General features: G+C 48.9%; 1 protein-coding gene across 3 annotated transcripts in view; it reads right to left on the bottom strand.

Moving 5' to 3' along the window:
• Positions 1 to 27,883, bottom strand: part of SPAG9 (sperm associated antigen 9) — a 1,633,747-nt gene that overhangs the window by 140,487 nt on the left and 1,465,377 nt on the right. For all 3 annotated transcript variants that reach the window (XM_085617154.1, XM_085617155.1, XM_085617156.1), the window contains one exon: positions 3,510 to 3,623. In XM_085617154.1, the coding sequence (XP_085473280.1) occupies positions 3,510 to 3,623 (114 nt within the window). The remainder of the gene's footprint in view (positions 1 to 3,509; positions 3,624 to 27,883) is intronic.

Raw genomic sequence — 27,883 nt, 5'->3', positions numbered from 1 at the left:
TACTAACAGGACGCGGACGAGGAGACTTAACAATTCAAAGGCACTGGATCCCACGAGATGCGATTAAGGAGACCCGACACTCTGCAAATGCTTCAGGCACTGGATTACAGAAGATACGATCGAGGGGAACCGAAGATCCAACAAGGAAGCGGAAGGTAAGTGTACAACTCTGTAGCTAGAACGCGGACTGACTGACGCTCTGACTCGTTTGATCGGCTGCCGCGCATGCCTGCCCCCACGCGCCGGCCATGTTTGTAATCCGCAGCAGCCCCCGAGATTGGCAATCGTGACAGTATGTTGTGCCCATTGCCAGATCTCCTGGACTGCTACTGACAGCGGGGAAGAGTGCGTGCCACTGTTTTTGGAGATAGTATTTGGCCATCATGCTTGTTCTAATGAGAAAACCTTTCCCCCAAATAACCTGAAAAAAGGCTCTCAAAGTAAGGAGAATGGGCAGTAGCTCAAAGTAGCGGATATGATGGCCCTGGTGTTGAAGGGGCCATTTTCCTCGGACATTCATGCCATTGAGATGAGCTCTCCAGCCAACAAGTGAAGTAGCTGTGGTAACGGTCACCTGAGGGATGGGGTCAGAGAATGGCCGGCCCTGCAACAGAGACTGTTACCATTACACCACTGAAGAGAGTGAAGTGCTGGCTTTTTCCAATGCAAGATCTTCCCAGCGATTCACCGCTTGTGACTACTGCGCCACAAGGCATTATTGTAACGGGCACAAGTGGAACCTTGTGTGGAGTACAATGGGGGTGGAGGAGGCCATCATTCCTAGTAGGCACATCACAGTCCTAACTGGAAATGGACGATTGGGAAGAAAAAGAGGCATGCATAGAGCTGGAAATCTTGGTGTCTTCTTGATTTTCTCCAGCATCTCATCAACCTGGGGCCCAAAGAGGTGCATCCCGTAAAATGGAAGGGTGAGGAGATGCTGCTGAACCTCCTGTTTAAAGCCAGAGATGCGGAGCCGGGCATGGCATCGGATGTCAGTAGTATTGACGCCTCAAGAGGATGTGTCCACAGCCTCAGAGACTCAATAAATGTTGGCATTGGAGTTGGCTTTGACCTCGGACACTATTTCCTCTCCGTTCTTCCTCAAGTCTTCAAGAGGTGCTCGAGCATTTCTTCCTACTGGAACCTGTTGTAGCGGGTGAAGAACCTGACAATGTTGGCTATATGCTAGTGGGTTACTAACCCTATGGCCATTGTCTTGCAGAATCTATTTGGTGTCCTTGTCAAGTGGAGGGGCATCACCTCCAGTCTAAATGGAGGTTCTCCCGAGAGCGGTATAAACCACTAGGTACTTTAGGGACCTAGCCTTGATGTAAACAAGGAGGAAGATTTAAGCATGACCTTGAGTATCAGGAGAAATTGTACTGTCCACTGTGGCTGGCTTGGAGAGCATCTCTAAGAGGAAGTCATCTTCCTCTTGGAGGATATGCGTGTGAACCTCGAAGAAGGCAGAGGCCCCTTGAATGACTCCATGGTAGGCCATGGTGTTATCGGTGGGAATGCTCTGATGGGATAGTGTTCCAGGTATTGGTCACCTGGGAGGGGGAGATTGACCCAGCAGTTGTACCAAGGGTCATCTATAGGTTCCAGATTTAAGGGATGGACATACGGATTAGTGGGATCATAGGGACTGCATAGTTCAGAAATAATGTGTGGGAACCCCTCAGGAGACTAACAGAGGCAGGGTGGGTAGTGTGCACAACCATTATGATGAAAGCTTTTGAGGTTGAGTGGTGGCTGTGGTGGAGGTGAAACAAGAGGAGAGGAGAGGACCAGTGCCCCTGTCTCTATGTCTTTTTGGTGTCAGCTCCAAAGGGACCTCGGAGATGGGTTCTTCCTTGAAAGTGAGCATCCTTTTGAAAGGCAGAGACTCTGTTGGCTTCACTGACATTTTCCCAGCGACAGAATTAATAAAGGCGCTTCTGCCTGGCAATGAGCTGCCCTTGGAGCCTCTACAGGATGGGCAACTCTGATCCTTCTGATCTGGCAGCCAATGAGGAGGGTCCTTCAGCAACAAGGCCTTCGATTTCAGCTTCGAATGGATGCAAGGCTATTCGGCAAACTTCGGCCATGGAGGGTCTGACAGCCAATGAGGGTTGATGTCCTGGGGTAGAGCATTTTATAGGTCCTGGAGTGAAGCTTTCGGTCTGTGCCAATCAGAGCCTGAAGGTGACAGAGGCTTTGAGTTGTAAGCGTCTTGTGTCTAACCTCCTAGACTCTCATCGGGCTGGCTTTCATCCAGGCAGAAGTACATAATTGGTGGTGGTGTAAGTCTTAGAAGATTTGTGTGACTGATGCAAGAGTTTTTATTTCTTGCACCCAATGGCAGCCTTTGACACTATTGAACATTCTTGACACCAGACAGAAATCGTAATCAATGGTATAGTTCAGTCTTGGCTGAAAGCTGTCTTGCTGTTAGCCAATACGTGATACCTCTCCCTCCATTTTCCACCCATCAAAGAAAAATGGTTTGTAGTTATCTGTAAGGAATCAACCTACTACTCCTTACTTTTCAACATATATATGCTACAACAAACCTAATGTTGGGGACACGTTTTATTTGAGCAAATGATCCACAATTGATTTTTACGGTTTTTACCTAATTCAAGTTTAAGTTGAAGGATGTATTTGGTTACCAGTGGAACTGTCTGAAACTCACAAAATGGAGCTGCTCCTGACACCACCATAGGGCACTGTAGATGACCTTCCTTGGCAGGCTATTATGGGCCTCATCTGCTAGTGTACACAATCCAGGAATTCATATTGATTCAAAAGTGGGACTGGCAACACAAGTTCATTTATTTCGTTCAATTTAAAACACCTTGCACCATTCAGCTTTTTCTAGAGAATGACTTTAATTTATTTGGTCAATCCACTGCTAAGCAACTATGTTCAGATCATTTTTTTTTTACAGCTGCCTATGTATTGTCCAACATATAGTGTACAGTTTTCTCCATTGTGGGTGCCAGAACTTTGAATGCATCTCCTTCTAATCTTTGAAGTCTATCCTCTCAGACTCTTTTAAAATATCTCTCAAAACATGCCAATTTAACCAGTTAATATCATCATATTGCCTTTGCAGGTATTAGTGCCAAGAAACCTCTGGTGTAAAATTCAATGTATAAATAACCTAATCATAGTGCTTTCCATAATCCTCAAATTCCATTTATTCTGATTCTGTGAATCAGGATGTGGAAATCAGACACACAGATTACATTTTGTGCTCCACATCTGCAGTAAGGTTTGTGAAATTGTTTTGAAATTGTGACTTATCGCTTATGCTCCAATAAGAAGACTGTACATACCTTAATAAACTCAAATACACAAATGCATAGTTGTTGACATCTGAAAAATACCAATGCAGTCGGATACTCCTAACAACAAATAACATGTATGCAGGGTAATATATATGAATGCAACAATTACTTTGAAACTGTCAAGTCCAATTACTATCTTTTCTTTTACGCATTAATTTAAACTGTACTTACTTTCAGTCAATGGAATAGATATGATGACTCCATTTCCTGTCCCAACCCACAGACGGTTACAGGACACCATAAGTGCAGTGATTCTTACAAAAGAGAATCCCAATTTCCCAGTTCCTAAAATAGAGCATACATATATTGCTTTTTTTGTGTTCAAAATATTTTATTTTTAGAAATGTATACAAGGAAAATAGTAAAAATAATAATATTAATAACAATAGCAATTCTAATAATAATTATGACAATAGTAAAGATTGAGATATAATCATAAGAGGACATGAAGAAAATGTTAGCAATTGCAGCTTACTTACAATACAGGCAGCACATATCACTTTTCAGAGTACCTGCCATTAAAGCCTTCATGGAAGGCCTCAAAAGAATAATTCCCCTCAGAGTACCACCCTCACCTGTGTGGAACTTAAATATCGATCTCACAAGGCTGATGGGGCCTCCCTTCGAACCTATGCATAAATGCGAACTGCAATTCCTCACATGGAAAACAGCTTTCCTTGTAGCCATCACTTCCCTTAGAAGGGTCAGTGAGATACAAGCACTTACCATACAAGAACCTTTTCTTCAAATGCACCAGAACAAGGTTGTTCTCCGTACCAACCCAAAATTCCTACCTAAAGTCCTTTCCCCTTTTCACCTAAACCAATCTGTAGAATTACCAGTATTTTTCTCGCAACCTCAGACCGTTGCAGAAAGGGCTCTGCACACGCTAGATGTCAAACGAGCCTTACTTTACTATATCCAAAGAACACAAACTTTCAGAAAGACCAAACAACTGTTTGTCTCTTTCTCTCCACCACACAAGGGCAACCCAATCTCAAAATCAGGGATAGCTAGGTGGATTGTAAAATGCATCCAGATTTGTTACCACAAAGCAAAATGAACGCTTTCCGTTCCCCCTAAAGCCCATTCTACACGGAAGATAGGGGCTTCCAGGGCTTTTCTAGGGAACATCCCACTAGATGATATCTGCAAAGCAGCTACATGGTCAACACCGCACACTTTCACTAAACACTATTGTGTAGATGTGCAAACCAAGCAACAAGCTAGTGTGGGCCAGGCTGTACTAAATACACTATTTCAAACCACTGCAACAGATACCGGTGGTCGCCGCTAAGGTTGGGAACTGCTATATAGTCTATGCAAAAGTGTGTAATCTGCAGCTCATATGCCTCGAACGGAATATGCTACTTACCAGTATGCATCTGTTCTTGGCATGTAGAGCTTCAGATCTACACACGCCCACCCGCCTCCCCGGCTACCTGTATCTGTTCCAGTCTATCTTATTTAGATTTAACACACATGGGTTTCTTCACTGTTCCAACAAGGGTGAGAGTCTATTGTGCGTTCGATGAAACACACTTCTCTTTAGTTCTTTAAATTCTGAAAGTATTTCTGAATGAACTGCCGAAACTGGCAAGTATAGTAGAACATATTAACTATGAGTTATGTTGGCTGTATACATTGACTGTTTAATCATTTGATGCCTTACTTAAGTTCCAATGGGAATATGTAAGTGAGGCATTGCTAATATGAATGTGGAATAGAAATAAAACATAAAAGAAGCAGAAGGAAATAAAGAGGAAGATGGACCAGGCGTGAGGCATGGACAACGTGTAACATTTTGTGCATACTCAAGCAGGTTGGGAGTTAGTTTTGTTGGGTTTTGAGTCTTTGGAATAGTTTGCAAAGGTTTTGAAAGATCTGGCTGAGAGACCACTTGTACTTGGTGATATGCTATTAGGGGTGCTGTCTCTAATACAGATAAAGGTGCAGCTGTATTTTTGTAGGTATGTGGCAATTCTTTTAGTAGAAGACGCATTACTGTATCTAGGCCTCCATAAAACAGTTTCATAATATCTGCTATGTCAGAGCCACTGGATGTTACTTACAAGATTGTGACTTTAATGTAAAGATTTCCATTTTGTGTATTTCAGACAGTTGGCCATTATTTTACTCATGTTTTTGCTACCATTTCTTTTTGTGCATACCTGCTCTCTTGCTTAGGAGTTTAATGAAAGCACAGTTAGGATTTCGAAGGTCATTAAAACTGGATGGAGACAGTTACTTGAATTCTGATCCGCTTTTAATTTAATCTTGGTTTCTAGATAATCAATCTCTTTTTTAAGTTGCTTATTTCGGTCTACACCTATGAATATTAGGTTGTTACAGTTTCTTTAGTTATGAATCAGTAACTTCTCATTTTAAATCATTCACATTTGACTCACTGAATGTTATGCCGATTGCCCATCAAACAGATAGGCCCAGGCCCTCATTCTTTGCTGCTTAGCATGCATTAACTGCGTAGCAGTTAATTCATTAGGATGTCTCTCATCTTCTCCCATCCTAGCCAGGGCTGCCATATTTGCTTTAATTTCATCGACAATCCTTTCTGCCTCTGTGTACTGTTCTATCCCCACAAACCACCTAATTTGTTCAGGCAGTGCATGTTCCCCCACTCCATTGCTATATCCTGCTTAGTGATTATCAACCCCTAGGGACAAAAGTGTCAGTTTAGCTTGAGTTATAGCAACATCATTTGGGATACCCAGGATTGCTAAGTGCAGCATTAACCCTTTCACTGCAGGGCTGTTTGCATACCTATGTGATGAGAGTTTTTTTTAAAACAAATTGGCATATGGCTGTTTAAACACATGTACCCCTTTGGCACATTTGCACACCAATAGGATATTGTGGCAGATGCAGGTCTGGGTGCTGGTGTAAACCCTGCATCAATAACTCATTACAGTCTGAACATAAAATGAAAAATGTAGAGATATTTTCACTTCTCCAACACATTTTCTAATTCATTTTATTTTCCAAACAGAAATCCTGTAACAGTAACCAAGGGACTGTCCAGTAATTCCAAATATCTGTGGTGTTTCCTAGGGAGTGTAATCTGAACAAGTCATTTACATAATATTATCAGAGATCGCAAACTAGTGACAGAATCACTATTTGAGGCACATAGCTGTTTTGATGACACCAAACTCTGAATTAAATGAAAATGATAACAACTATTACTTTCTAATTATATACAACCTACAGAATCTGTTGGTGCACACCAGAACTTCCTTACCCTCAGTGCTGGCCTGTAGAACATGCTAAACAGGACGTTTATCAGATGTTTAGAATCTACTTATCAAAATATAGTAATTTGTTTAGGCCAATAGCACAAGTTACTTACCTTCGGTAACAATATATCTGTAAGAAACATTAGTTAGTTATAGATTCCTTACCATAGAATTACCTCCAGGCATCAGACTGGATCCGGAAAGTTTTTTCATCAGCAGTACCTCTGCGCGTCAGAAGGTGGCAACGGTCGGCTCCGCGTCAGTTGTTGTGGTCGCCAGGATGACGTCGCGGCCGCTACTTAGATGCTGCCCTCGCGCACTGACATCAGTTCTGTACGACTTTCCGCGCAAGAAACGCAGAGCCATGCAAGACACGGACCATTGGTGCACAAAACTAGGGCCCTGAAAGGATATCCTTAACCCTAGTAATCAGTTTGCTGAACGGGGAGGATGGGTGGAGCTGTAAGGAATCTATAACTAATGTTTCTTACAGATGGAATATGCTACTTACCAGTATGCATCTGTTCTTGGCATGTAGAGCTGCAGATCTACACACTTTTGCATAGATCGCCATCTGGTGTTGGGCCCGGATGTTTGCAGTTTGTTTTTCCTCTTGGAAAGTCTTTGGAAGTTACGAGGTCGGTGACTCCTCCTGTGGATCGTATTGCGCATGGGCTTCGGCTCCATCCTCAGATTGTTTTTCGCCAGCAGGGAAAGATGGAGCGTAGTAACAACAGTGAAGAAACCCATGTGTGTTAAATCTAAATAAGATAGACTGGAACAAATACAGGTAGCCGGGGAGGCGGGTGGGCGTGTGTAGATCTGCAGCTGTACATGCCAAGAACAGATGCATACTGGTAAGTAGCATATTCCGTTCGAGGCATATGAGCTGCAGATTACACACTTTTGCATAGACTATATAGCAGTTCCCAACCTTAGCGGCGACCACCGGTATCTGTTGCAGTGGTTTGAAATAGTGTATTTAGTACAGCCTGGCCCACACTAGCTTGTTGCTTGGTTTGCACATCTACAAAATAGTGTTTAGTGAAAGTGTGCGGTATTGACCATGTAGCTGCTTTGCAGATATCATCTAGTGGGATGTTCCCTAGAAAAGCCATGGAAGCCCCTATCTTCCGTGTAGAATGGGCTTTAGGGGGAACGGAAAGCATTCGTTTTGCTTTGTGGTAGCAAATCTGGATGCATTTTACAATCCACCTAGCTATCCCTGATTTTGAGATGGGGTTGCCCTTGTGTGGTGGAGAGAAAGAGACAAACAGTTGTTTGGTCTTTCTGAAAGTTTGTGTTCTTTGGATATAGTAAAGTAAGGCTCGGTTGACATCTAGCGTGTGCAGAGCCCTTTCTGCAACGGTCTGAGGTTGCGAGAAAAATACTGGTAATTCTACAGATTGGGTTAGGTGAAAAGGGGAAATGACTTTAGGTAGGAATTTTGGGTTGGTACGGAGAACAACCTTGTTCTGGTGCATTTGAAGAAAAGGTTCTTGTATGGTAAGTGCTTGTATCTCACTGACCCTTCTAAGGGAAGTGATGGCTACAAGGAAAGCTGTTTTCCATGTGAGGAATTGCAGTTTGCATTTATGCAAAGGTTCGAAGGGAGGCCACATCAGCCTTGTGAGAACGATATTTAAGTTCCACACAGGTGAGGGTGGTACTCTGGGGGGAATTATTCTTTTGAGGCCTTGCATGAAGGCTTTAATGGCAGGTACTCTGAAAAGTGATATGTGCTGCCTGTTTTGTAAGTAAGCTGCAATTGCTGCGAGGTGTAGCCGAATGGAGGTATAGGCTAGATTACACCTTTGTAGGTGGAGTAAGTAGCATATGATGTGTTGTATAGACACGTCTAGAGGATTGATTGTGTTGTTAGGGCAATAAACAACAAATCGTTTCCACTTGGCAGCGTAGCGGGCTCTAGTGGTAGGGCGTCTAGCTTCTCTGATGATGTTCATACAGTCAGGGGGAAGGTTTAGGTACCCGAATTCTAGGATTTCAGGAGCCAGATCGCAAGGTTGAGCTGAGCTGGGTCCGGGTGCCCGATCTCTCTTTGGTTCTGGGTTAGGAGGCATGGTGAGAGGTGTAGTTTTTGGTGTGGTACTACCGAGAGTTCCAGCAGCGTGGTGTACCACGGTTGTCTGGCCCACGTTGGAGCTACTAGGATCAGTGTGAGGGAGTGCTGTTGTAGCTTTTGCACCACTAATGGAATGAGTGGGAGAGGCGGAAAAGCGTACGCAAATTTGCCTGACCAGTTCATCCATATCGCATTTCCTTTGGACAATGGGTGTGGGTATCTGGCGGCGAAGCTTGGGCATTTTGTGTTTTCGTGGGTGGCGAAGAGGTCTATCTGTGGATGCCCCCACATTTGAAAGAACGGATGAAGAACCTGTGGGTGAAGTTCCCACTCGTGGATCTGTTGCGTCTGTCTGCTGAGCAGATCTGCCACGGTGTTTTGGACTCCTGGGTCATGTTGAGCTAGGAGAAAGATTTTGTGGGGAATTGCCAATCTCCATATGCTCTGTGCTAATTGAGAGAGCTGTGGAGAGTGTGTGCCGCCTTGTTTTTTAATATAATACATGGCCGTCATGTTGTCTGTGCGAATAAGGACTGCCTTGCCTGAAACCCGTGGTTGAAAGGATTTCAGGGCTAGAAAGATTGCTAGTAACTCCAGATGGTTGATATGGAGTCACTTTTGTTGCGGCGTCGATGTGCCCTGCACTGTGAGGTGTAATAGATGGGCTCCCCAGCCGGAGGGCGATGCGTCCGTTGTTAGTATTATTTGGGGAACCGGGTCCAGGAACGGTCGACCTTTGGAAAGGTTTGTGGTGTTCCACCACTGCAGAGAGCGATGGGTGCGACCGTCTACCAACACCAGATCTGTCAGTTGCCCCTGGGCCTGGTTCCATTGGCGCGCTAAGCACTCTTGGAGTGGACGCATCTGGAGTCTTGCGTGAGGCACTATGAAAATGCAAGAGGCCATCATCCCTATCAATTGCATAAACACTCGTGCTGGAAGGGAGTGTTGAAGTACGAATTTTTGTAGCAAAGCCTGAATGCTTGCAATCCTGGCCGGATTGGGGTAGGCTATTGCTTTTGAGATGTCTATGGTAGCACCGAGGTATTGTTTCATGTGGGATGGTGTAGCTGGGACTTTTGGTGGTTCACCGTGAAGCCTAGTTGGTGAAGAAGTTGGATTGTGGTAGCGGTGTGGTGTACACATTGGTTGTATGAAGTGGCTTTTATCAGCCAATCGTCAAAGTATGGGAAGACGTGAATGTGCTGTCTTCTGAGGTGTGCCGCCACCACCGCTAGGCACTTGGTTAATACCTGTGGTGCTGTTGTGACTCCAAACGGGAGCACTTTGAATTGGTAGTGTTGTCCGTCCACAACAAATCTGAGGTAATTTCTGTGAGCATGGTGTACTGGAATGTGGAAGTATGCGTCTTTCAAGTCCAGTGTGGTGAGAAAGTCGTTCTGGGAGAGGAGCGGAAGTACCTGCTGAAGCTTTACCATGTGAAAATGGTCTGAGTGTATGTATGTGTTTAGGGGCCGGAGATCTAGAATAGGCCGTAGAGTCTCGTCCCTTTTTGGTATTAGAAAATATAGGGAGTAAACCCCCAAATTTTGTTGATTGACAGGAATGTGTTCTATTGCTTGTTTTTGTAGGAGGGAGATTACCTGTTCTTGTGGCATTGGGCGTTGCCTGGGTGGAATGTTTGGGGGGGTAGATGTTAATTCCAGGCAGTATCCTGACCGAATTATTTGGGTCACCCATTTGTCTGAGGTGATGGTCTCCCAGACATGAAGGAAATTTGTGAGTCTGCCCCCGACTGGAGTGGAATGGTCTGGGGGGAGCAGGGGGGAAGTCATTGGGTAGTAGGTGTGGCAGAACGGGCGTTGTTCGTTTTGCCTCTGCCCTTGTTGTTGTTACCCCTGTGGCCGCCTCTTTGGCAACCTTTTGTAAAGGTGGTCTGAGTAGGGGACTTGTACGATGTGGACGCTGTGTCTGAGGAGTAGCCTCTGGATGCACTCCAAAAGGATGAGCGGCGAAAGGAGCGTCTGGGCGGGTGAGACTGTAAGGCCCCCATATGGATTTTGCTGTATCCGTGTCCTTTTTCATCTTTTCTAAGGCCTCATCCACCTTTTGCCCGAATAGATGTTCCTGGTCAAAGGGATGGTTAAGGATGGAGGCTTGTACTTCTGGTTTAAACCCAGATACCCTTAACCAGGCATTACGACGGAGAAGGACGCTGGTGTTAATGGCCCTGGAGGCTGTGTCTGCTGCGTCTAGGGCACAACGTATAGAGGTGTTTGTGATTGTTTTACCCTCTTGAATCAACTCGTTGGCTTTACTTTTATATTTTTCAGGGAGATGTTGCATTATGCTCTCTAATTCATCAAAATGAGCCCTGTCATATCTGTCCAGCAGTGCCTCAGTGTTTGCTATACGCCATATGTTGGCGGCCTGGGATGCTGTGCGTTTACCTGAAGCATCTAGCAGTTTTGATTCCTTGTCAGGTGGTGGTGCATCGCCTGACGCTTGTGAGTTTGCCCTTTTACGTGCCGTAGAGACCACTAAGGAATCTAGTGGCGCTGGTCCCCTAATGTAAGAGGGGTCTGAGGGAGCAGGTTTGTACTTCTTTTCGACACGTAGATTAAGGACCCTGGCTCTAACTGGGTCTTTAAAAACTTCTGCCGCATGCTTTACCACCCCATTGAGCATGGGCAGTATGGAGGTGGACCTCTGTGTAGTATCGAATGTGTTTAGGAGGAAATCTTCCTCCACAGGGTCATTATGCATGTCCACCCCATGATAATGTGCTGCTCTTTGCAGAAGATGGTTAAACCCTAGTGAATCTTCAGGTGGAGATGGTCTAGAAGGGTAAATATCGTCTTGTGGGACGTTGGGGATATCTGGTATATGGTAATCGTCCCATGGATCTGGAGATCCTGTAGGGGTGGGGTCTTGTGGCACATCCCCTGTATCATAATATGGGTCCCCATGATCATCATCGTCTAGAGACGGAGTAGGAGAACGATGAGGTGGGGGTGGAGAGGGTGGAGGTGGGGAAGGAGGAGGAGGTGGAGGAGGAGGGGAAGGTATTCTGAATGGAGAGGTAGCAGAGTCCTTCCTCTTTGGAGGTGGAGACGGAGCAGGCTTCTCCAAATGTCTCTTCTTAGTAGAGAGCGTCAAATGTCCAGTTTTTGGATCCTTGGTAAGAGTTTTTTGCAAGGGATCCGGTGTAAATAACTCTGGTGAGGTAATTTGGTCCGTCGGCGCCGAAGGCGTCGGGGCCGATGATTTTTTTTAGGTTTTTCCGTGCCGGTTTGATGTTTAGAACCCGGCTTGGGACCCTCCGGTCTCTTGGTCGGCGCCGAGATGTGCTTCGGCTTGGAAGTGTCGGTGGCCTTGTGTGGTTTGGTCGGCACCGAAGATGGCGCCGGTGCCGAAGGGCTGGGTTTCGACCCCGAGGGTTTCGGTGCAGAGCTCAGTGTCGAGGTGGAGGCCGTCTTCTTTTTCGGTGCCGAAGTGTGTTTCTCGGCACCGCTGGCAGGCTGGCTCGAGCCTGAGCCGCCGGAAGGCTTAATTGGCTTCTTCACCGGGCCCGAAGGTGGGGTGTGTGAAGCAGTGTCTCTGGTCTTACCTAGGCCTGGAGGCGAAGGCGTGACCAAAGCCTTTTTGGGTGTCGGCGTGGGTGTGGGAGGGGGTAGATTGGTACTCACGACCCTCTGCGCCGGGGTGATGTCCTCCACATCTGACTCGTCGGCCTCGGAAGCGCTGACGAGGTCCTCTTCGGTACGATGATGTTCCAGATCGTCGATGTCGTCTCCGAAGATGTCGACTGGAATGGACGTCGAGGAGTGTGCCATGGTCCTTCTGGCTCTTCGGTCCCGAATAGTCTCTTTGGATCGGAAAGACTTACAGGCCGGACAGTCTCGAGCCTCGTGTTCCGGGGAGAGGCAAAGGTTGCATACCCTCATGAAGATCGGTGTGGGGAAATTTGGACCCACATTGAGGGCACTTTTTAAATGGAGTTCTTTCCATGAGCCGGGACCGGAGCCTGGGTAGGCCCGAAGGCCGCCGTCGACGACTGGAACCGAAGGTTTGTGTCGATGAGAAGGCACGTTGATTGAAGAGATCGTGATCGAAACAATACAGCGACTGGGGTGAGGATTGCGCGTCGATCGTCGAACTGGAAGCTGTTCGGAACCGGAGCGCGAAGATCACATCCGAGCCAGATGGCGGAAAATAACAATCTGAGGATGGAGCCGAAGCCCATACGATCCAAAGGAGGAGTCACCGACCTCGTGACTTCCAAAGACTTTCCAAGAGGAAAAACAAACTGCAAACATCCGGGCCCAACAATAGATGCCGATCTATGCAAAAGTGTGTAATCTGCAGCTCATATGCCTCGAACATATCATTACCGAAAGTAAGTAACTTGTTCATCTGAGAGAAACAAGTTAGTTATAGATTCCTTACCTTAGAATAGATACCCCAGCAATACCAACCCCGGAGGTGGGTCTCCGAACCAAGATCACAACAGAAAGTCCTAAAGAACAGAACGACCAAAGAAGCCGTCTCTCCAGACTTGGCTGTCAAGGCAGTAGTGTTTGGTGAACGTGTGCAGCGATGCCCAAGTGGTCGCCTGACAGATGTCATTCAGAGGCACTCCTCTTCCCAAGGCAGTAGTGGCTGCCGTCGCCCTGGTGGAGTGAGCGCGTAGCCCGACTAGAGGCTCCTTTTTAGCCAGAGAGAAACAAGCCTTAATTCACAACAAGACCCATAGAGAAATGGTGCGTTTGTGTACGGCCCGACCTTTCTTTGAACCCACGTAGCCAACAAAAAGTTGATCATCTACCCGGAACGGTTTTGTGCGATCCAGATAGAAGGAGAGCGCAACGCTTTGGATCCAGACGGTGGAGGCTCTCTTCTTCCTTTGAAGGATGCGGAGGCGGAAAGAAGGTGGGCAAAGTAATGGTCTGCCAGATGTGAAAGGCAGTGACCACCTTAGGAAGAAAGAATGGAAGGGTCCTGAGAACCACCTTGTCCCAATGAACACCTTAGGAAGAAAGGATGGACGAGTCCTGAGAACCACCTTGTCTGAATGAACAGACAGGAAAGGAGGTTTTGAAGAAAGAGCCTGGAGCTCACTCACTCTTCTAGCAGAAGTGATGGCTACCATGAAAGCGGCTTTAAGAGTCAGAATGCGTAAAGGACAGTTGTGCAGTCGTTCAAAGAGAGCACACACGAGATAGGTGAGCACAAGGTTCAAGTCCCACTGAGGCATAACGAAGGGGATTGGAGAAAAAAGATGCGTTAAGACTTTTAGGAAGCGTTAAACTACCGGGACTTGAAAAGAGAAGGCTGATCTGGCAACCGAAGGAAGGCAGAGATGGCTGAAAGATAGCCCCTGATAGTGCCCAGAGCAGAGCCCTGCTAGGCCAAAGAAAGAAGAAACAAGAGTACTTCAGAAAGAGGGGCAGAAGGGGATCCACAACCTTTGCTGTGCACCATGCCACCAATTTGTTCCACCTACAGGCGTATACCATTTTAGTGGAGGGACACCTGGCTGCCAAGATTACATCACAGACTTCAGGAGGCAGGACGAAGGACGTCAACTGCAGCCGCTCAATCTCCACGTAAGGAGGTGGAGACTGGACTGGCTCGGGTGCAGAACTGTCCCATGCTGCTGCGACAGAAGATCGTCCCGAAGAGGCAGTCTGATCAGAGGATCGATGGCCATGTTGAGCAGCTCGGGATACTAGACTCTTCGTGCCCAATCCGGAGCCACAAGAATGACTTGGGCCCGTCGCGCCTGATGATCTTCAGCACTCTGGGTAGAAGTGGTATAGGTGGAAAGGTGTACAACAGACTGCAAATCCACTCGCGAAGAAAAGCGTCGCCGAGCGAGTGCTGACTTGGAAATTCCAACGTACAGAATTGCTGACATCGCGCGTTCTCTTTAGTGGCGAATAGATCTAACCAAGGCTCTCCCCACTGTTAAAAGAGACATTGCACCACCTCTGAGTGAAGACGCCATTCGTGAGCCATTATGCACCAGCAGCTAAGTGTGTCTGCCCTAGCGTTCAGAGAACCAGCCAGGTGTTGAACCACCAAGGAAATGCCCTAATGTTCTAGCCATGTCCAGAGGCGGAGCACCCCGCCCTGTTTGTTGCAATAGCACATGGCGGTGGTGTTTTCCGTGAACACCTGCACTACTCTTCCTCAGACAGAGGGAAGGAATGCTTTCAGTGGAAGACGAATCGCCTGGAACTCTTGAAGGTTGATGTGAACCCCGGACTCCGCCGGAGTCCAGAGGACTCTGATCTCCGCCTCCCTCATGTGGCCGGCCCATCCCAGAAGGGATGCGTCCGTCACCACGGTGTGGTCTGGGTGGGGAAGGGAGAGGGATCTGCCATTGACCCAATCCTGGTTCGTAAGCCACCACTGCAGTTGTTGGGCAGTGCCCTCTGAGATCTGGACGCAATCGGACAGATTACCCTGATGCTGCGCCAACTGGAACTTCAAGCCCCACTGCAGAGCCCGCATATGCCACCTGGCATGATCCACCAGCAGGATACAGGAGGCCATGAGGCCCAGCAGCCTGAGGGTCATTCTGGCCGAAACCCGGGATAGAGGCTGAAAGATCGGAATCATAGCCCGAATGTCCCGGACTCGCTGCTTGGGAGGATAGACCCGAAACCCCGTTGTGTCCAGAACCACTCCGATGAAGAGGAGCTTCTGAGAGGGAATCAGGTGCGACTTCGGCACATTGACGGAGAACCCTAGCATATGCAGGAGGTCTGCCGTTGTCTGGAGGTGGGAGACGATTGCCTGGGGTGAGCCCGCCTTCAACAACCAGTCGTTGAGATAGGGGAAGACTGAGCCCCTGATCTGCGCAGATGAGCTGCGACCATCGCCCTTACTTTCATGAACACCCGAGGGGTGCTGGTAAGGCCAAAAGGGAGCACGGTAAACTGAAAGTGCTCGTGGCCTACCTTGAACCGTAGGTAACGCCGGTGGGCCGGCAGGACATGGATGTGAAAATAAGCGTCCTGCAAGTCCAACGCTACCATCCAGCCTTGCGGGTCGAGTGCAGACAAGACCTGAGCAAGCGTCAACATCTTGAACTTCTCCTTCCGGAGTAAGCGATTGATGTCCCTGAGATCCAAGATAGGACGCAGGCCTTTGTCCTTCTTGGGAACCAGAAAGTTGTGGGAGCAACAACCACGACCTACTTCTGGGACAGGAACGCGCTCGATGGCTCCCTTGGCAAAGAGCCGTAACTTCCTGCTGGAGAAGGGTCAGGTGATCCTCCAACATGCGCTGGTATCGAGGTGGCATGGCTGGAGGGGTAGTCTCGAAGGGGAGGGAGTAGCCCCTATGGACTATTTCCAAAACCCACCTGTCCGACGTGATGGTGCGCCAGTGGGGGAGGTGATGGCCAATCCTGCCGCCCACTAGCGTTTGATGGGCCTGAAAGGTCAGACTAGGAGGGTTTGGAGGCTGCTGCAGAGCGGGTGTTAGTGGACTGGCCTGCCTGCTGACCCCTGGAATCACGCTGGTTGTTTCCACATCCCTGGCCACGCGAAGGTTGGGTAACTCGCAGCGGCCTGTGGCCCTGGGTGGGACGTAGCGGGGCACCCCTTCCGTGAGTTTTTGAAGCGCTCTAGGGCGTTGTCTGCTTTGTCGCCAAAAAGGCGACGGCCATCAAAGGGCATGTCCATGAAGGTGTTCTGGAGATCCCCTGAAAAGCCAGTGGACCTCATCCAGCCGTAGCGACGAAGCGCTACCGACGTTGAAATGGTCCTGCCCAGAGAGTCGGCGGTGTCCAGCCCACAACGGATTGTAAACTTTACTGTATCCCTCTCGGTGGCAACAGCCTGGGAGAGCACTGCCCGGGCCTTCTCCGGACACTGAGGCAACACCTGCACCACCGTATCCCACACCGAGTGGGAATAACGGCCAAAGAGATATGCAGTGTTTCCGGACCGCAGTCCTAAGCTGGCAGAAGAGAAAAGTTTCTTACCAAGGTGGTCCAGCTTCTTGGATTCCTTTTCCTGTGGAGCGGCAGGGAAGGCGCTTTTGGAGGTGGAGGCTTGAACCACCAAGCTCTCCGGGGTGGGGTATTGGGAGAGGAAAGTGGGGTCGCCCGGAGCAGGGCGGTGGCGTCGGGCTATCATCCTGTCCATGGGAGTCCCCGTGTTGGGCCTGGACCACGTGCCCAAAAGGACGCCGGTGAGGGCCTCATTAAACAGCAGCAGGGGCTCCGAAGAGCTCGCTGCCAGTTGAAGCACCTCAGTCAGGTGGTTAGTCCTGACCGCCACCGTAGGAAGATTGAGGTTGAGAGCCTTGGCCCCCCTACGCAACACCATTGCGAATGACGCACCCTCCTCCGTAGCGACGGTAGGAGGAGACAATATGCCAAGGTCAGGTGAAGTGTCAAGACCACTGGCATCCCCCAGTTACTCTCTCTAGTCCTGGTCAGTTTTAACTGGTCAGTTAAAGGGTCACCTGACCCCTCCCAGTCCTCCTCATCTTCCTCTGGGTGCCACTGAAAAGGGACCCCAGGAGTGAACAGGAGCACAAAAACCCCACTCGGCGCCGGATCCGGCATCGAACGACGCCGGTCCGGTTCCATGTCCACGTCTGGGTGGAGGCCGGGGCCGATGCCGGCCAGGGAGCCGACCGGCATCGAACACAGAATGGGTGCCATCGGAAGCGGCGCCGGTGGAGGCGTAACAAGGTCAACCACCGATCCGGATCCAGGCCTGGATCGAAGGGGGGCCTGCGGTGCCAGAGCCGCCGGCAGCGAAGACCTAGGCCCCCCAACAGAGTCTGCAGGGCCCGTAGGCGCGCCGGCGGGGTTGGTCTACCCAAAGATGGCATGCTTCGCCTCGTAGAACGTACAAAGCTGGGCGGAGGTCGCTCCGGGTCACAGAAGGGGAGGGAAGCTCAGAGTCGACCCTGATGCATTCGAAGGCAGTGGCAGTTTACAGATTTTACACCATGGTTTCTTTTGGCCTTTTTCCTTGTTGGGTGGGGACTCCCCGCCAGATGCAGATGTTTGGGGCCCTTGAGAAGACTTCTAGTCTTTACCCTTCTACCCCACCCTTATCAGAGTTTTTTTAATCCTGCTTCTTGGAGTCACCACCTTGGTTCTGAACCTTCTGCCTCACCCTGGTTCTGATCCATTTGTCTGCTTTCTGGCCCAATTCTTGGGGAGAGGTCAGATCATAGTCCACCAGGTACTGATGCATCAGCTGATTTTGACAATTATTAAGGATCTGCTCCCTCATAATTAAGCTGTACAATCCTTTAAAATCACACACCTTACTGCCAAGTAACCAGCCATCCAGAGCCTTAGCAGCACAATCTACAAAGTCAACTCAGTCTTGAGTCTGTGCCTTCTGGGAATCTCTGAAATTTTACCTGTATTGTTCAGTGGTTAGGCCAAACCCATCAATCAGTGCACTCTTCAAGACTTTGTAATTATCAGCATCCTCTTCTCTAACAGTGAGGAGCTTGTCTCTACCTTTGCCTAGAAAGGAGAGCCACAAGATTGCTGTCCACTGCTCCTGAGGGACCCTCTGTACTTTACAGGCCCTCTCAAGTGCAGTTACCCATTTGTGGATGTCATCCCCAATCTGGCAAGGAGGGACAATCTTGTTCAGGTTCCTATGGTCATGAGTATGCTCTCTACCTCTAGGGACACTGTTGCTGCCACCATGGGGCTCTAGCCCCAATTTTTGTGAAGTTCTCTGGAGCTCCAGGAATTCCCTGTCTAAGGCCAGCTGCTCTTTCTTGATTCTGAGCTTTGCTCTCTCAAAGTCAAGCAGCCTGCACTTCCTTGCATTAGAGGACTCCCTTTTATGAGAGGTAGTGGTCCTATTTGAAACAGAGGCCCCCGCAGAAGTACCAGAATGATTATATTCCTGAGAAGGAGATCTAGATCTTCTTGGTACACTGTTAACCCTTCCAGGTGGGATAAAGAGAGCCATTAATGCCTTCTCCCTTACATTCAACTTCAGGAAAGATTGGATTGTCCAGGTTACAATAATCTTGATCCTCCAGGTCAGCTTCAGAGTCCAAGTCCTGGATGTTTTCACTTCCAGTCCTGTCATCTTCTGCTGCCCCACCCAATCTGCCTGCCTCATCAGACCCTGGGGTCTTTCTGAGATCATCTAATAGCAACGCCTCTATGAGGCATTGAGTCCTAGGGTTTTTCCCGGTCTTCAATTTTCTAGATGCACACATATTTCTCAAGTCCTGAAATGAGAGATGTTCATACTTAGTTAGCAAGGAGCCACTGGCATCTCCTCTTGAAGACATACTAGTGTTGTGAGGTGTTTCACCTACCTAACCTTTGGGAACTACTTAACTCTCTTGAGTTGTAGTAAGGGTGTGCTAAGCCTTTGACACACAACTATAAGTTCAATAGAACTTACTGTATTCTAGACTTGATTTATATGTACCTATGTACCTATAGTGGTTTTCAGTTAGTCACTCAATGAGATTATCAGGTAAAGCAATAGCAAGCTTGAATCCCAACCGCTGCACATCAATGTGAGAAGTTGGCCTGGCATATGCTGTCCCCTAGTTATAGTGGGCACCTTGCACCAGTCCAAACAACCCTTATCGATGATTAGGTTAAAGACAACCTTTATTGAAAGCTATTCTAGTGGTAGCTATGGAGAGCAGCCTTCAGGCTAAGTCTCAAAGGAATGTAAAGCAGCTTGGTTTTCCAGATTATAACCTCCTGAATGACCAAATGAAAGGAGACGCACACAAGGTATATATTTAAAATATATGTATTTATTATTAAACACTCTCTACTAACCTCTTTATGAGATTAGAGAGCAAGGCACACAATATTACAGTTCTAAAACGACAGTAAATAGCACAATATACAATGGGCCCCAGGGGGAGACCAAACCATATATTAAGAAAGCGGTATAAGAACTACGACTTGGCCAATCGGCTGGTTGGCGTGGTGTGCGATCTGATTCACCAGGATCAGTCCGGTTTTATCCCTCATCGCAACACTGCGCTCAACCTGCGGCGCTTGCATGGGGTGCTCGCGCGTGTCCCGTTCATACGGGAGCCGGCCATTTTGGCGTCCCTGGACGCCACTATGGCGTTTGACACACTTGAGTGGCCATATATTTGGGCGACGCTGGCGAAGTTTGGGTTTGGCCCGGGATTCATCGGTTGGGTGAAATTGTTGTATTCCGGACCGCTGGCGCAGGTGGCTGTGAACGGTAGAGTGTCGGCTCCGTTTGAGCTGGGCAGGGGCACGCGGCAGGGCTGCCCGTCATCGCCGCTCCTCTTCGCGCTTGCCTTGGAGCCCCTGGCGGAGTGGCTGCGGTGGCATCCTTCTATCCGTGGTCTCCGATGGACCCCCGAGTATGAGGACCGCGTATCTCTTTACGCTGATGATATTCTTTTGTACCTGGCTTCCCCGCGTAAATCGCTGATAGTACTGGTTGATGTATTGCACTCATTTGGCCTCAACTCCGGCCTAGTCATCAATTGGGCTAAATCTTGTGTGTATGTCCTCTCTGGGGAGGCTCCTATCCTTCCGCGGGGTTGTCCTATCCAGATTGCCCCGCAGGGATTTAGGTACCTGGGTATCTTCATTACCCTGGACGCGGAGGCCCGGTATAAACAGAACTTGCTTCCCCCCCTCCAGCGCCTGAAGGATGATGTCGCGCGTTGGAGGGGCTTGCCGCTCTCGCCGCTCGGCCGGGCGGCATTGTTTAAGATGATGTCGCTGCCACGTTTCCTGTACGCCTTACAGAACACAATGGACGTTGTCCCGGCGCGCTACTTTCGCGAGGTGGAGAGTTTGCAGCGCCGCCTGTTCTGGGAGGGTAGACCGCGTATCGCCCTGGCGAAGCTGACGCTCCCGTGGTACGACGGGGGGGGTTGCCCTCCCAGACATCAAGCGATATTACTGGGCCTCCCAGCTGGCTGCGATAAATCACGGCCTTTACGGGCCCGCTCTAAACCCGGCCTTTGAGATGGATAAAATGTTACTGCCGGGCGGCGACTATAATCGGGCGCTTTATTCTAGCTCGCTCGACGCACGTCTGACGGGCCCCACGCGGGTCATGGTGCGAGTGTGGCACGCGGCTAACTTGGCGATGGGGTGGAAGGATCGTTTGACCCGGGCGACGCCACTATACGCATCTGAGCGGCTGGGCTCCCTGTGGACCTCGAAGGGCTTTGAGAAGTGGGACATGATAGGCATCAGCAGGGTGGGCGATCTCTGGACGAGGGGGGGATTCAAAACGTTCGATGTGCTGCAGACGGAATTCCAGTTGCAGGACAGGGAGCACTTTCGATATATGCAGATCTGTCATGCGTTGTGCTCCGTATTCCCGGACGTTGCCTCCATCCCGGAGTACTCCCCTCTGGAAGATAGAGTGCTAGATGGGCATGTACCGGACGGCACGATTTCATTAATTTACAAAAAACTCATCAATGATCGCTCGGGACTGCTGACTGGCCTTCGTGAGGCGTGGGGGGCTGATGGATTGGAGCTGGATGACGAGGACTGGGTGTCTGCGGTGGCCTCCCCGAAAGAGGTGGCCATACCGGCTCGCCTTCGCTTCGTCCAGCTCAAGATACTCCATAGGGTCTATGTTACGGGGCCGAGTCTGATGCGTATGGGCTATGCTGTGGACGGGTTGTGTAAGCGTGGGTGTGGTTCTTTGGGGACCTTTCTCCATATTTTGTGGGAATGCCCGGAGGTGGCGCGATTCTGGCGTGGTGTGCACGAGGTTTTGCAGGCAGTTACGCATGTGCCGCTGCTGCCCGAGGCGAGGAGATGTCTCCTGAATGTGTGGGAGCCAACCGACTACTCCGTGCCGCAGACGTGGTGGGTGACTCTGGGATATATGGTGGCCAAGCGTGATATTGCGCAATTGTGGGGTTCCCAGAGGTCACCGACTGTCTCGGCGTGGAAGGACAACATGGATTGGTGTATGTTTCGGGAAAAGGTGGTGTATGTTGCGAGAGGTAAGCCTGGGAAATGGGTGAAAGTGTGGGGCCCCTGGAACGCCTATCGTGGGGGAATCTGTACCCCGCCGCTGATGCCTGATCCGTCACCGGCCCCGTCTCCTTAGCCTGCTTGTCTTCCTGGTTCTGGGCATTGAGTTCACTTTGTCTCCGTCCCGACCTATCCCCCCCCTTGATATTCCTGTGGATCGGTAGGGTCCCCCCCAGGGGAACACATGCTATTGTTTCCGATTGTGGGTTGCCTTGTGGACTTGTTTCTTCGTTATTTATATAAAAATGAAACCGTTGTGTGGGGTCCGGATGGTGTGGCTGCCAACGCTTCTTTCAACTCCTGTGATCTCTCTTCTGCCGCAGCGTGTGTTCTACTGTTTGTATTATATGCTCTTTCTGTTTGCTAGCGGCCGGCCTGAAGGTTGTAGGCCCATCTTTGTATATCTTTTGGATTCTGTAATAAACGGTTTCAACCAAAAACAAAAAAAAAAAAAAAAAAAAAAAAAAAAAGAACTACGACTTGACTAGACACAGTGCCTAGAGCACATAGAATCACTGGGACCCCAAGGAACAACCCAAGGTAGTGACACGGGGGACGTGTGCAGTGTGAGAACACAGCCGTGACCTACGTACAATCCTATGGGAAAGTCGCGGTTGGAATTTTAAAGATTAAGGATAGTTAGGAGAGGACTTGGAGCAAACCCTTTTAGACTTAGAAGGTTCTAAGGCCAGCACCCATGTGAGCACCGGAGTACTCGTATTACCTAACCCAGGGAAGCCGGGTGCATAGGGGTCAAATGGTGTCACAAATCTTTCCTGTTTTCAATGGCGAGTTGCTGCAAAGTGCTGCTGCCGTGAGAAGGAAAAGTGTCCGGTGTGATCCAAGCCTGGATCGAAGATGAGACGAAACTGAAAGCAGAGGGGACAGAGTCTGGGTCACTTGCCAGTGACCCGGGGCATGATAGACGAATGCCCACCAATGTTGGGTGTTTCAGGTGCGATGAGGTGAAGCTTGACTCCACTGCCGCAGGGACCAGAAGACGTCGACGACGAGCACAGTCCGCAGGCGAGCTGTCCCACGAAGGATGTCGAGTGCTGGGGGGTCGGTGTCCGGATTGGAGACCAACAAGCCTTGGCAACGGCAACCCACGCGGTGAGAGTAAAAAGGCTTTGGTGTGTACCAGCAGGTTCCTGTGGAATCCCCAAGCGATGGAGAGTCCGGGGACGTCTGGAAAAACCAGGTAAGCCCACTGAAAGTAAAAGTACCCTTCTCAGGGACCCACAAGTCGACGGACAAGGGATCGCGAAGGGACCTCGAGAGGAATCACTCAATACCAGTCCACGGGACACTCGTGGAGTGTAGGCCAGTAATCTTCGGTGGAATCACTGCTCGGGGTCTGGACTACAAGTAGCCCAAAGCACAGCCTCAGGGATCGCCAAAAAGCATGCTGTTGCAAATGTTCACGGTATCCAGAGGTTTGGGTTGCACGGTCCCCACGAGGGCTTTGGATCTCAGGTTTGCTGAGAGCACGGATCGACCTCGGGGAAGCTTGGAAACCCACCTCCTGTGTTGCAAAATTTTTGGAGTCCTTCAGGAGCTGCGTAGTTGCAAACCAGACAGATGCATCTTTGGTGCCTACCTTGAAGGGGAGTAACTCCATTACTCCAAGGGAGATTCTTCGATCATCCAACGTTGTGTAGATAGTTGAAGTTCTGGGATTCTGTAGCAGAGTTTCGTCCAGGTAAATCTAAAGTCCTGTAGCCAGGGGTTCCTACTTTATACCCAAGGAAGGGGTGGGACCAACTTTGGGGACTCACCTATGGTAGTCCCTGCAACCGGTTTGAGCTGGACTATGCACAGGGACACCAAATGTGCCCCCGGTGCAGACTTCAAAGCACTCTGAGTGCACCCACCCAGCCCCAATACACTAAAGCCTGTCAGGGAGGTGGTCACACCTCCCTGTGACAGGAAACGTATTGTCCAGCCGTCCCCTGCCGGAGTTTTGGCCAGCGGCAGGAGGGCAGACCGGTGTCTGTGGCTGGCAGCATCCATTTTGTGATGCAAGGGCTTGCAAAGCTGGTACCGGGTGTACCAGTGCTGTCATATTTCTTCCTCTAGTAGGGTGGAATCATACCTCCCACACCAGATACTGGTGTGGAGGTATGATTCCAAGGTGTTTGACAACAAACACATGTTTCCATGCAGCCATTCCAAAGTTAGCAATTACCGCGAGGTTATAATGCACTTAAGAGTATATGGTTTGGCTGCATCACAAACAACCCTGGAATAAAGGTTCCGAAAGCTGCAGAGGGGCTCTGCTCATGCATGGGCACCCTCTCACATAAAACTCCTCAGCACCCTGCCTTCAGAAGTGGTAAGGCCTGCCATAGTGGTGACTGATACGTTTATGTGTGCAGTGATATGGATAGATATAGTGAACCTATATCTAAGTAAGGGGTGCATGCACCACCTTACACAGGCTTCTGTAGCAGACCTGTTGACATTTTGAATGGTCTCCCAGGGGTGACATAATACATATTGCAGCCCCTGAGAGGCCTCTGGGGTACCTATGCCCTGGGTATATAGGATACCATACACTAGCGACTTATAAGGGTACCCCAGGATCCAATCTGTGGTGTACCTAAAGTACATGCAATCAATTTAGAGAGGAAGCAGCTAGGCTGGGGTCCTGGATAGCAGGATCCCAGCCAGACTAAAGTCGAAAAAAGTGAAACATCAGCAAAAAGTGGGGGTAACTATAAGAAGCAGATCCTACTCTCCTACAATCACTTCACAAGAAAGATTACCAAGAAAGGTGTCCTGCATACACCATGTATGAAAGATATGAGCATTTAAGATAATCTTGACTATGGATTTCAACTAATACTGGTAGCAGCTGATAAATATAACATTTTACAGCACATGCAGTAGTTCCTTGCTAGGAGATTGCTTTTACCTACAGTGTACACAGTAGGTTAGGCTCAGGCTCTCTCCTATTAGCAATCTGCCGGGTACTACGCTACCCAGAGGCTACAACAAAAACTATTTTCAAACATGTAGGTGTGCACCCTGGCTATTTGTGTTCATTTAAAAAAAGAAGCAGATTCGCAAACTATTTGGACAATGGATGGTGTTGGCGGGAGAGTGCCTACAAAACCAGAGTAAAAAAGTCACCTGAAAGTAATGTATTTTAGGTTTTCTCCCATTCCCAGCAGAGTAAAAAGAGAAGAGAAAAGAGTAACACTAGGCAGCTCAGGCCCAAGCAAACAGGTTGAAAGAGCACACTTACAGATGTTATTAGATGCCACAAGCAAAGAGAGACTATTGTAGTTAACTTATACGTCTGTAGAAGATAAAGCAGTCCAATCCAATCAAATTGCACATGCCTTAGAGGCAGCCAGGTTATAAAGTGTAAGTACAAGGTGACATAGGAGGTTAATGCCCCAGGCTTATACCATAAGACAATTAGTAACAACTCTGACTAAATCTGAAAAAAGACTAGGAAGACTGTCTTCAACCTCAGCAGTTCATGTTAAAGGCGGTATCCTCCGGGGCCATATGTTGTCTTATAAAGGTCTGTGACCAACACTTATGTCCTGGGACACGTGTAGGTGAATCCCACAACAAAGCTGGCCTTTGGGGGATCACCAAAAGAGCTCATCTATGAATGACAGATACAATGATGACTTGGTTTAACAAACTATCCCTATAGGAAGGAAGATAGGTTTGGATCCTGCATATCTTAAACAGGAAACTCCCAGGTGCTGGAAGGCATAAGTAAAAGGGACCTGTGGAACCTAAATGTGGTAACGTAAGAAATGCCATGGGACAGTAACGGAAAATGTTTTGATAACAGGACAGGACACCCATTGGTGGTAAGTCATAACCAGCTGGGTCATCCGCATCACTTCAACGAAGGAAAGTCTTTTATCCCAAACAGCAAAGCAAATCCCTCATTCACAGGTAAGCCAGTATCGAAAGTGCTAGGACAAAACTTGTCAAAGGTAGTTCACAGTCACTTCAATGGAGGGAGTCCTTACTATTCAATATTTATATGGGGCAACTGTGCACATCTGGCTCATGTAAATGGATGGCCACCACTGATAACATTAGGTTTAGACATAGGGTGCCAAGCTAAATCCAAAGAGGAGCATCTTATACTACAAGAGTACAATCTACGCCATAAACCACAGCAATATCCTGTAGAATGCATCCTCTGATCATTTTGAGCAGTAGAGAAAAGTAATGGGGTGTGTGCTAGATAAGCATCCTTTATTCCAGTTCCTCGCCTAATAGCATGGAGAATCTCACGAGTCAGACGGACGAGATGCACAAGTTACAACTTGTGTAACGATATATCTGTAAGAGACATCAGTTAGTGATAGATTCCTTACCTTAGAATATCCCCAGGCGTCAGACTGGATCCGTAACGTTTTTAGTCAGCAGTACCCCTGCGCGTCGGTAGGTGGCGTCGTGCGGCTCCGTGTCCATCGCTGGCGTCGTAAGCGCCGAGATGACGTCACGGAGACTACTTAGGCGCCACCCATGCGCGCTGACATCAGTTCTGTACACGACTTTCTGCGCCAGGAACGCAGAGCCATGCCAGAAACTGACCCCTGGTGTCATGAAACTAGGGCCCTGAAAGGGATGACCTTAACCCTAGAAATCAGTTTGCAGAATGGGGAGGATGGGTGGGGCGGTTAGAATCTATCACTAACTAATGTCTCTTACAGATATATCGTTACACAAGTAGTAACTTGTGCATCTGAAAGAGACACGTTAGTGATAGATTCCTTACCTTAGAATAGATACCCCGGCAATACTAACCTGAGTGGTGGGTCTCTGAATAGTTTACGGAGAACAGACTGGCCAAAGAAGCCGTCTCTCCGGACTTGACTGTCAAGGCAGTAATGCTTGGTAAACGTGTGCAGCGAGACCCACATAGCTGCCTGACAAATATCCTGCAAGGGAATGCCGTGTCCCAAGGCAGTAGTGGCTGCCGTTGCCCTGGTAGAATGGGCACGCAGCCCCACAGGAGGCTCCTTATTAGCCAATGAGTAACATGCTTTGATGCACAGAACGACCCACCGAGAGATGGTTCGTTTGTGCACGGCCCAACCTTTTTTGGCGCCCACGTAGCCAACAAAGAGCTGGTCATACACCCGGAACTGTTGTGTGCCCTTCAGATAGAACGAGAGCGCACGTTTTGGGTCCAGACGGTGGATAAACAAGCCTTAATACACAACAAGACCCATCACGAAATGGTGTGTTTGTGTACGGCCCGACCTTTCTTTGAACCCACGCAGCCAACAAAAAGTTGAACATCTACCCGGAACGGTTTTGTGCGATCCAGATAGAAGGAGAGCGCAACGCTTTGGATCCAAACGGTGGAGCCTCTCTTCCTCTTTTGAAGGACGCGGAGGCGGAAAGAAGGTGGGCAAAGTGATGGTCTGCCCGATGTGGAAGGGCGTGACAACCTTTGACAAGAAAGAAGGATGGGTCCTTAAAACCACCTTGTCCGGATGAACACAGAGAAAAGGAGGTTTAGAAGAAAGAGCCTGGAGCTTACTCACTCTTCTGGCAGAAGTGATAGCTACCAGGAAAGCCGTCTTTAGAGTGAGAAGACGTAAAGGACAGTTATGAAGGGGCTCAAAAGGAGCGCACATCATATAGGTCAAGACAAGATTTAAGTCCCATTGAGGCATTATAAAAGGCATGGGTGGAAATGTGTGTGTAATGCCTTTCAGGAAACGGTTAACAACCGGGGACTTAAAGAGAGAAGGTTGATCTGGAAGCCTTAGAAAGGCGGAGATGGCCGAAAGATAACCTTCGATAGTGCCCAGAGCAGAGCCCTGCTGGGCCAAGGATAGTAGAACAGAAGGACCTCAGAAAGACTTCGCTGTGCACCATGCCGCAAACTTATTCCACCGGCAGGCGTATACCGTCTTAGTGCAGGGACACCTGGCTGCCAAGGTGACATCACAGACTTCGGGAGGAAGATCGAAAGCTGTCAACTGTCGCCGCTCAATCTCCACGCATGGAGGTGGAGGCTGGACAGGTTCGAGTGGAGGACCGTCCCCTGCTGCTGCGACAGAAAATCCTCCCGAAGAGGCAGACGGATCGGGGAATCGATGGCCATGCTGAGTAGCTCGGGATACCAGTATCTTCGTGTCCAATCCAGAGCCACAAGGATGACTTGGGCCCGGTCACGCCGAATTTTCTTCAGCACTCTGGGCAGAAGTGGTATAGGCAGAAAAGCGTA

The sequence above is a fragment of the Triturus cristatus genome, chromosome 7 (genome assembly GCF_964204655.1).
Source record: "Triturus cristatus chromosome 7, aTriCri1.1, whole genome shotgun sequence".
Taxonomy (NCBI): Eukaryota; Metazoa; Chordata; class Amphibia; order Caudata; family Salamandridae; genus Triturus; species Triturus cristatus.
Note: the sequence above shows the minus strand (reverse complement) of the source record. Positions and strands in the feature narration are given on the sequence as shown.